Here is a 9,830-nt window from a genome sequence, read left to right as displayed (position 1 = left end):
AAAAAAAAAAAAAAAAAACATCTTGTTCGATACCCTTCTTGTTCTTAGGTCGGAACCACCTAGTGATCGCTGTTCAAGAAGGAACCATTTTGTTGGAGACTATTTCAAAAGATCACGACGATTGTAGAAACTAGGTTTCCACAATGAATTTGTTTAAGGAGGGAAACAAATTCAATAGAGTTATCTCGCTAGAAAATAGATCTAAGCCTTGGAATTAAAAGTAAAGAAGTAAAACTCAAAAGAATTAGGGTTTATTGCTAAGAACAAGAGGAGAACTCGATTCTTGTATTCAATTCTCGATGTCTTACAATGGAGAAGTCCCCCCTTATTTATACATGTTCTTAGATTGCATAATATGCTAACTTTCCTTATCGGATGAAGTGAGATATGGAAAACTGCCTTATTGCTTCAGTCGGCCGCCGTGCCGAAGTGGAGGTCGATTTCTTCTTCTTCAAGGCTACGCTTCGGCCGAACTGACTTCTTGTTGACCTAATCAAGCCCTCAACCGGTTTCTCGGTTAACTAATCAATTAGTATTTCTGGTTTACCTTGGTATGTCGGGGGTGCTGAATCCCACACCAACAACGACTACAACAAAATCTTTATTTGTTCTTACAAATTTCCATCATATCCACGTAGTATTCTTTCATTTTAATAATATTGGTCAAAATAAAGGGTTATTGTGCAATGGTTTAGTATGCATCTACCAATCTGAGAACATTTGTGTAACAAACCCCGCGACGAGAAAATTCAGAATATTTTCTTATAGTGTTTTGCGAGAGTGTACATGCCTATCAGGTACGAAACACTCTTTTATTTAATAGTAGATTTTTGTAGTGCTATTCAATTTTTTTGCAAAGAACATATGTATATACTAAAAGACTCAACAAATTAAAGAATCAAAATCTAAAGAGTGTAAATTAAATAATGTTTAATTACTTTCAATATATGTAGATTTATTCTGCTTTTGCTGTTGTCTTTTTTTTTTTCTTAATGTATACAAAAGCTGGAATAAAATATTTCCCAGACTAAATGTTTTAGCATTAAGTCGAATGTATCTAAATGGATTTTTTTTTTTTTTGAAGGGCATGCATGTGTGCTACAATCATGAATCATATATGTGCACAAACTACAAAAGCTAACGAGTACAGAATTTTAAACCGACGTTATGGCCATGCAGCTCTCCTTTTCCATTTTATTCTTTTTTTCATACAGCATTACAGCTCTTCGATCTTGTTTAAGAGTATAAGAATTAAGAAATTTATAGCAATTGTGTGCCCAGTTTATGACTATTGCAAAAATCACATCTAGTGAAGACCCTTGTCTTGTCTCTGGTAGATTGGAATGGTCTTGATTCAAATGTGATGTGATCACATAATGGCGTTTGTGATTTCTAAGTTTCTAACTTGTGTTGGTAAATTCCGCATGGTTTGATATTTAATTATGTTCGCTATGACAGACAAAAAGGTTTTTATTATATATATTTTTTTTAATATATAAGTGAAAGATTGATGTATGCAAAAGTATTTTCCAGAAATGTATAAAATTTTAGCCTAATAAAAGTGAAATACATTTATAGTATTTACATCTTTTTCCCCGCAATTTATATTATTTGGAAAACATAAAGTTAAAATGTGTATCAATATACGCTTATTGAGTTTTTCGGTCTAGCTATTATTTTTAAATTATTTTTTGGGCCGTTTTAACTATTTGTTATAATGGGGGCTGGGTAATTTACATGGCCAAAGACATGGTTTTTAGTGGGTTTAATTATAGTATTTGATAAGAACATATTTAATAACCAACAAATATAAATGTATAGTATAACATATAGTACAAAAACAATGTAAACTTAAAAATATATACTTTTAAAAACTAAAAGAAATTAGCAAACTTCCATGACAAAAAAAAAAGAAATGTTTTTTTCTGTTTTTGTTTTTTAATTCTAACTTCCAAATTAATTACTGCAAGAAAAAACCATCCCTTGCAAGTGCCACGTCTAACATCACCCACGCAACATGTGGTATCTCTCCCTGGACATCCTCTGATTTGCATCTTAAATTAAAATAGTTCAATTTATCCAACATTTTAATCCTATATATATAACATTATTATAGCATAGCATTCATAGACGATCACATTAACCATTAAAAATATAAAATCCAAAATATAAAGTATTGCAAGTGACTAAATACTGTGGAACATTTTTTTTTTTTTTGAACCAAACTTGTTTTCATTTCACTAGACTAGAAACCAAGTACAAAGATAATAGCAATGTTCCAAAAGTTTAAAGTACAACAAGAAGAAACACTGTGGAACGTGATGTTTAGTCACCACGAAGGGTAATATCAAGTAGAGAGACTAAACTAAAAATGATTAGGATTAAGTAAGCATTAAAGTAAATAACATCTTAGATAATGAAACACATTTTTCCATTGACGGTGTTGATCTTCGTTACAACGTGCTCACATATAGTCTTTGTCTTGCCACAAATTAAAATCAATCTTTCAAGCATCTCGGTCTCTCTCCTACACAAATAAGGATCGAGCTATGCTGTAATCATCAAATTTAATTAATGGCAAATATATAAATTCAGTTAATAGAAAAAAAAATTAACTCACTTACTTGTTATCAACAATGATGCCGTTGAGAAAGTGAGCAAGTAACTCAACAACACAAATCCAGTCCATATTGTCGAATCCCACCTCCTTATGGAAACCACACTCAACCTATTTATCAAAGAAACGCACTCCTTCAAAATCTCTAGAAACCTTCTATCCTAAAATTATCAACATGGTTGAAATCAACTGTTTCTTGAGCGTTGTTTCCATCTTTATTGAGGACAGAGCAAAATCGTATAACATATAGACGTCACTTTGTCTTCTTTCTAATAGAGATTATAGACGTCATTACAAACACTAACCACTTTGCTACTTCTTGTTATATATGCAATTCACTTTTAGCTTTAATTTGTACTCTTCAAGTGTGATGGAATAGCTGCTTTATAATGCCTTACTTTCCATTGATATGTGTCGTAAGTTCTTCGTTAATTTCTTCCATTGTTTGAGGCCTAGTTATTTTGCTCATGTGTTTCTTCAAAATCATCTAAATAAGTGTTATATATTTTGCTCTTGGTGATTCTTTTTTACAATACTTGTTAGGACCACTGGATTTGGTAGCTGAATCATATACTTGGACTTTACAAAATACTAGGTTTGAACCCGGGATGTACCGCGGGATAATTATTTTATAAATTATATTTTAATATATTTTAGTTATTTCATATTTTCAATTTATAGTATTATATTTAATTTGCCGTGTCATCAAATTTATCATAACTAAATTTAAAACTTTATTACCTATCAAAATAGTATTGTTTTTCTATTGTGCTATTTTTTTATTAGTACACAATTCCACATTAGTGATTTTGTTTTGTTTTTTTTGTATTGAAAATTTTGCACAATAATTCTTTAATAACTATATGTATGTAAATTCATCTTATAATCATATTTATGTAAAAAAATCTAACCCGCTCCATCACATGATCTATAATATTATGAAATTATCTAAACTCTAACTCGTTCAAATTTTAATCGACAATCATAGTTTTACGGTTTAACCGATGTATTGTTAAAATGTTTTATATATGAATGCAACTAAAAAGAAAATCTTACTTACATCAGTTTAACAGTTTAATCTTTTATGCTGTTGACAAAAAAAAAAAAAATGCAACTATACAGTTACTTAAATCTTAATATATATATTTGGTCTAGATTTATGTTTTCTACTGATGTAAGTAATTAAGATTTAATATGTTAAATTTGAATTCTTCATATCACTAAACTCTCTAATAGAACTCAAAAAGAAAATCCGAAATTATTGCAGCATATGCGTAGCATTACATTTAGCTTTGTGGATTTAGAACATTATTAAATGCTGACTATTATTTGGATTATTTAGCTTTGTGCTTTGCACCAAAAAAAAAAAGCTTTCTGCATGTGTTAAAATTTCACAAAATATTATAGTTACCAACTTACCATATATACTAACTAAGCCGCACTACAAGAAAACATTGAACATTCCGACTAATATTTCCGACTAATTAAGGAGTCGGAAACTTTTTGACTAATTTCCAACTAAATTCCGACTAAACTTCAACAAAAAAATTCTTCTTCGGAAATTGGTCAGAAAAGTATTAAATTTCCGACCAACGAGTATTAGTCGGAAATCGACGGAGAAAACCATCGGAAAAGTTTTTAAACTCCGACTAAATATTTTCGTCGGAAATTATTCAGAAACATTGTCGAGATTTTGTCGCTAAAAGTAGGTGTAAGACGTGATTTTTAAAATATTTATGACTAATTCCCGACTAACTTATCAATAATATTTTCGACTAATTTCCTACTATTTGGTCAGAATTTAGTCGGAACTTAATCAGCAAATTTGTCGCAGCTTCGTCGGAAAAAGTAGGTATAACACGTGATTATTACCGGAATTTCCGACTAATTTCTGACCGTTTTGTGAAAACGTTTCCGACTAAATCCCTACTATCTCGTCGGAAATTAGTCGGAAATGTGACCAACGAAGTTCCGACTAGATAATTAGTCGGAAACTAGCCTAGATTGGTCAAATTATGTGGTAGCAAATTTGTCGCATTTTCGTCGGAAAAAGTAGGTATAACACGTGATTATTAAAGAAATTTCCGACTACTTTCTGACCAAATTGAGAAAACTTTTCCGATTAAATTCCTACTATTTAATCGGAAAGTAGTCGGAAAAGGTTTCCAACGAATTTCCGACTACATATATAGTCAGAAATTTGCCTAAATATCCGAGAAAAAAAAGTTCCAACCAATCAGTCCTCAAACTCACCGAAAAAGTGTCGCAAAACTCCCTAAAAAAAATGTCTTCTCCTCATAATATTTACAGAGTTAGAGAATGGATGTACAATCGTTTAGATGCAATTACAGGAGATATACGACATGAATATAAAGAAGGATTATCAGAGTTCATGCAGTTCGCATCAAATCAAGAGATGACCATTACAAAAGGTATTATGTCTTGCCCTTGTGTTAGATGTGATAATGATCATTTTTTAAACAAGGATGTTGTTTGGAATCATTTCTATTTTGGAGGTTTTACACCGGGATACTATGTATGGTTTTCACATGGAGAAGATTTTAGATCTGGTCCAAGTAGTAATCAGTGTAGAGAAGGTGACCGAAGAAGACAAAATGTTGGTAGTTTTGTAGATGAAGGAACATTCCATAGGGAAAAAGATAATGTAGTGAGAATGGTTGGAGATGAGTTTCGAGAGACACTAGAGAGTACCAGAGTTGACGAAGAACCCAATTTAGAAGCGAGACAGTTCTTTGAAATGTTAGATGCTGCAAAGAATCTGATTTATCCAGGTTGCAAAGAGGGTCATTCGCCGTTATCAGCTGCAACTCGTATGATGAGCATCAAAACTGACTACAACTTAAGTGAGGACTGCGTTGATGCCAGAAGATAATTTAGCACCTCCTTCATACAACGCTGTGCAGAAATTGGTATCTGGTCTTGGGCTACCATATCAAATGATTGATGTTTGTAAGGAGAACTGTATGCTTTTTTGGAGAGAAACTGAACATTTGTCACAATGTCGTTTCTGTGGTGCTGATAGATTTATGATGACAAGTGGGAGGACAAAAATACCATATCAGCGTATGTGGTATTTGCCTTTAGCAGATAGGCTGAAGAGGTTGTATCAATCAGAAAGGACAGCAGCAGCGATGAGATGGCATGCAGAACATGAATTCACCGGGGAAATATCACATCCTTCTGATGCAGAAGCGTGGAAACATTTCCATTCATTATATCCAGAATTTGCAAATGAGGCGAGAAATGTATATCTAGGGTTATGTACGGATGGTTTCAATCCGTTTGGTAAATCTGGTCGGAAATATTCTCTATGGCCAGTGATCGTCACTCCTTACAATCTTCCACCTGCTCTTTGCATGAAGCGAGAATTTCTTTTCTTAACCATTTTGGTTCCTGGTCCGAATCACCCTTGTCGATCTCTTGATGTGTTTTTACAACCGCTGATTGTTGAGTTACAAATGTTATGGTCTGAAGGGGTAGGTGCTTACGATGTTTCCACGAAGACTAATTTCAATATGCATGATGCATTAATGTGGACCATTAGTGACTTCCCGACGTATAGAATGTTGTCTGGTTGGACAACACATGGAAGGTTGTCATGTCCATACTGTCAAGACAATACTGATGCATTTCAGTTAAAAAATGGAAGAAAATCTTGTTGGTTTGATTGTCACCGTCGTTTTCTGAGACGAAACCATCCATATCGACGCAGTAAGACTCTGTTTCGGAAGAACATGATTGTTCGTGAAGGTCCACCACGAGAGTATGACGGAGATTATATACTTCATCAATTGCGTGATTTTGGAGTTGATCAAACTTCAGATTGTGGAGGTAATGGTCATTCCAGGATTGACGGTTATGGTGAGCATCATAATTGGCATAAAAAGAGTATTTTCTGGAGATTACCTTACTGGAAAAATCTTCTACTCCGCCATAATATTGATGTTATGCATATTGAGAAGAACTTCTTTGAGAACATCATGAACACGGCTTTGAACGTTGCAGGAAAGACAAAAGATAATGTTAACACGAATGAATTTGCCGGACATATGTGCTCGTGAGGATCTACATCTACTTGGAAACGGAATTGGTCCTATTCCTATTTGGAGATTAGATGCAAAAATGAAAACAGCATTTTTCCAATAGATTATTGACTCTGTTAAGTTCCCAGATGGTTATGTTGCAAATCTGTCTTATTGTGTTGATGATCATAGTGGAAAATTAGCAGGGATGAAGAGTCATGATTGTCATATCTTCATGCAGCCGTTACTACCATTTGCATTTGCGCATATATTACCAACTATAGTTCATGAAGCAATTGCAGGTTTGATCATTAATTTTTTTCTGAAATTTTTTCATAACATGTCTTTTATACTAAATTGGTAACATTTTATTTTCATGTTTCAATGTGTAGCTGTTGGGGCATTTTTTAGGGATCTATGTTCGAGATCATTCACAGTATAAGGGATGCATAGATTGCAGGAAAATATTAGATCCGCCGCTTGCAGGAAAATATTAGATCAAACTCAACAATTTCAATTCTGTAAATTTTATATGTGGATGAAGAAACAAAGCAACCTGAGGGGTTCTTTCAGATCCGCCGCTTGCTTTTCCCACTGCCTTTCTCCGTCTCTCCGATCTGCTCCAAAAACGATTTTTTTTTAATTGTTTTATTATAATAAAACAATTACTATATTATAATTTTTTTTTTGTTGAAACTTATTATAATATTGATACAAGGTACAAATACAATAAAGGCATTACTAAGACGGTGAAGAAAATAATTGAGAGCGACTTACCAGAACCTGCTCCGAATTGGTCAACATTGTCAGGATATACAAAGGATCGATGGTTCAAAGCCTTTGTGGCTAGTGATACAATTTCAATATACTTTTATATTTATTATGTTTTACATTAGATTGATAATTAAAAAACATTAAGATTTATAAAATCTCTTTGAAAAAATTGTAGCAAAATTTTTATTGGGATTATGGTGTAACAACCGAAGTCAAAGAAAAATTTGAAGAACTTTGCCAGAATCGTTTGAAAGATTACGTGTACGGCTGGAAAAAAAGGTGGAGAAATGGGAAAAAGAAACCGAGTTGGATGCGGGGATCAGTTTGGAAAGGCTTAATAGCCTTTTGGGAAGATGAAAAAAGTCAATCTTGTAGTTCTACATACTCTCTTAACCGTAAGAGTGAACGTGGAGGTTACGGAATGGCAAAACACACATGTGGGTCAATGCCTTATGTGCGTAAACGAGAGTCAATGGTAAGCTTATAATTTTTATAATTTAAATAATAAGTTTTCTAATTTACATAACTAGTTTCAATGCCTTATAATTTAAATAATTAGTTTGATAATTTTTATTACTTATAATTAATTGATTTTTTTTTAATGCGTTCCAATTTTTTTAGCGGGATCCTGAGTTGGGGAAGCTTCCTGACATGGTTACATTTATGGAGGAGACTCATAAGCGAAAATCGGATGGCATTTTCTTGGATAAAAAGGCTGAGGCTATTGCTCGAAAGTGTAGAGAAATGGAAGAGGAGAAGCTTACTCAACTATCTCAACTTGAAAGCACGTCCGATGATTACGAACTTACACAAGCTGAAAAAGATGCAATATTTCGTGAGGTTAGTTATTATATAATATACTTTGAACATTTAATTTAGAGTTTTTAGAATAATAATAATAGAAATTTATTTATTTGTAGGAAATACAAAGTCAGAAAGGAGGAAAGTTTGGATTTGGATCCATCCCATTTGATGAAGATATTAGGGGAAGTTCAAACAAAGAATCTTACGAGGAAAAATATCTCGAAACTCAAGAGAAGTATATCTCGAAACAAAAACTGAACTTGCTGCAACAAAAGAAAAAATGAAAGAGTTGGACAAAAAATATGAAGATTTCACATATTGGAATAATATGATGGCCCAACTTCATCCAGATTTAGTTCCACCATCTCGAAGAAATCCCATTGATGATTTGGATTTGTGATTTCTTTCTTTTAATTTGTATTTTGGTTTTTTTTTTAACTATATATGTTTCATTTCTGTTCTATGAATACTATTTATGTTTCACTTATGTTCTACGGCAGAAGCATTTGATGAATTTTTATTTTATAATTCATTAGTATATAATATTTATAATTTTCTTTAATATTATTAAGTTGGTCGAAAATCAGTGGGAAATTTTTCATTTAATTAATACATTATATTTATTTATTGGTCAGCAATTGGTAGGAAATATTAATATATTGCTCAAAAATATATTAATATTCCGACTATTTTCTGACTAATATGCATGGTTTGTCGGAAATTAGTAGGAAAATCATTAATAATAAAATATATTTTTAAAATATGATTGGAATTTGGTGGGAATTTTCTGACTATTTTCCAACAAGTATGTACGGTCGTCGGAATTTAATCGGAAACTGTTACTGATTCCCGACCAATATCATGATAAATTCTCGGAAAATCGTCACAATGTACCGACTATATTCCGACCAAAGATCTCGTCGTATATATTGGTCGGAAAATAGTCAGAGATTTCCGTCGAGTTTCCGACTAATTTTTCCGACCAATTTCCGACCATATAATTGGTCAGAAAATTCTGACTATTTTCCGACCAAATCCTATTTGCAACCAGATTATTCCAACGACGTTTGTGTAGTCGGAAATTAGAAGGAACATGCGCTTTCCAACGAGTTTCCGACTAATACCCTGGTCGGAATTCGGCATGTTTTCTTGTTGTGCTGTAATCACACATTTAAACAGTTGGGTTCAACTATTTGACCCATATATTATTTGAATCAAATTAAATTCAATTTCTGATTTATTCCCTAATTGTCCTTTTTAATTTTAATTAGTGTTTTCTAAATGCATAAATTGAATGGCAATTGAAGTAAATAAAACCACAATTTTGGACATTCTTAATTTTGTACTCTTCTTTTAATAGTATTATTAAGATTTAGTCTTTGTCTGTTCCTATTTATGTGATAATCTTCTTGGAGTAGCTAGTCCGCCATTCTGATTGATCAATGTTCATTCAGAATTATAAATACCCTATGAAGTTCTTCACATTTTCTGACTTTTTCTGATGTTAACTATATCAAAAAAAGGTAAACTTTCACTTCACAAAAAAAAAAAAAAAAAAAGAAGAAGGAAAACTTTCTTCGTACTTATGACCT

General features: G+C 32.5%; 1 protein-coding gene and 1 long non-coding RNA gene across 2 annotated transcripts; one reads left to right on the top strand and one right to left on the bottom strand.

Moving 5' to 3' along the window:
- On the top strand, nucleotides 4,902-6,699 carry LOC109125373. Its single transcript, XM_019226952.1, has 2 exons — nucleotides 4,902-5,448; nucleotides 5,504-6,699. The coding sequence occupies exons 1-2, from the start codon at nucleotides 4,902-4,904 to the stop codon at nucleotides 6,697-6,699; spliced, it is 1,743 nt and encodes a 580-aa protein (XP_019082497.1).
- LOC104699715 lies at nucleotides 7,115-7,735 on the bottom strand. The gene is made up of 2 exons (XR_002032627.1): nucleotides 7,438-7,735; nucleotides 7,115-7,277 (listed from the first exon to the last, which is right to left on the bottom strand). It is a non-coding gene; the product is annotated as an uncharacterized LOC104699715 (long non-coding RNA).

Source organism: Camelina sativa, chromosome 7, assembly GCF_000633955.1.
Source record: "Camelina sativa cultivar DH55 chromosome 7, Cs, whole genome shotgun sequence".
Lineage (NCBI taxonomy): Eukaryota > Viridiplantae > Streptophyta > Magnoliopsida > Brassicales > Brassicaceae > Camelina > Camelina sativa.
Note: the sequence above shows the minus strand (reverse complement) of the source record. Positions and strands in the feature narration are given on the sequence as shown.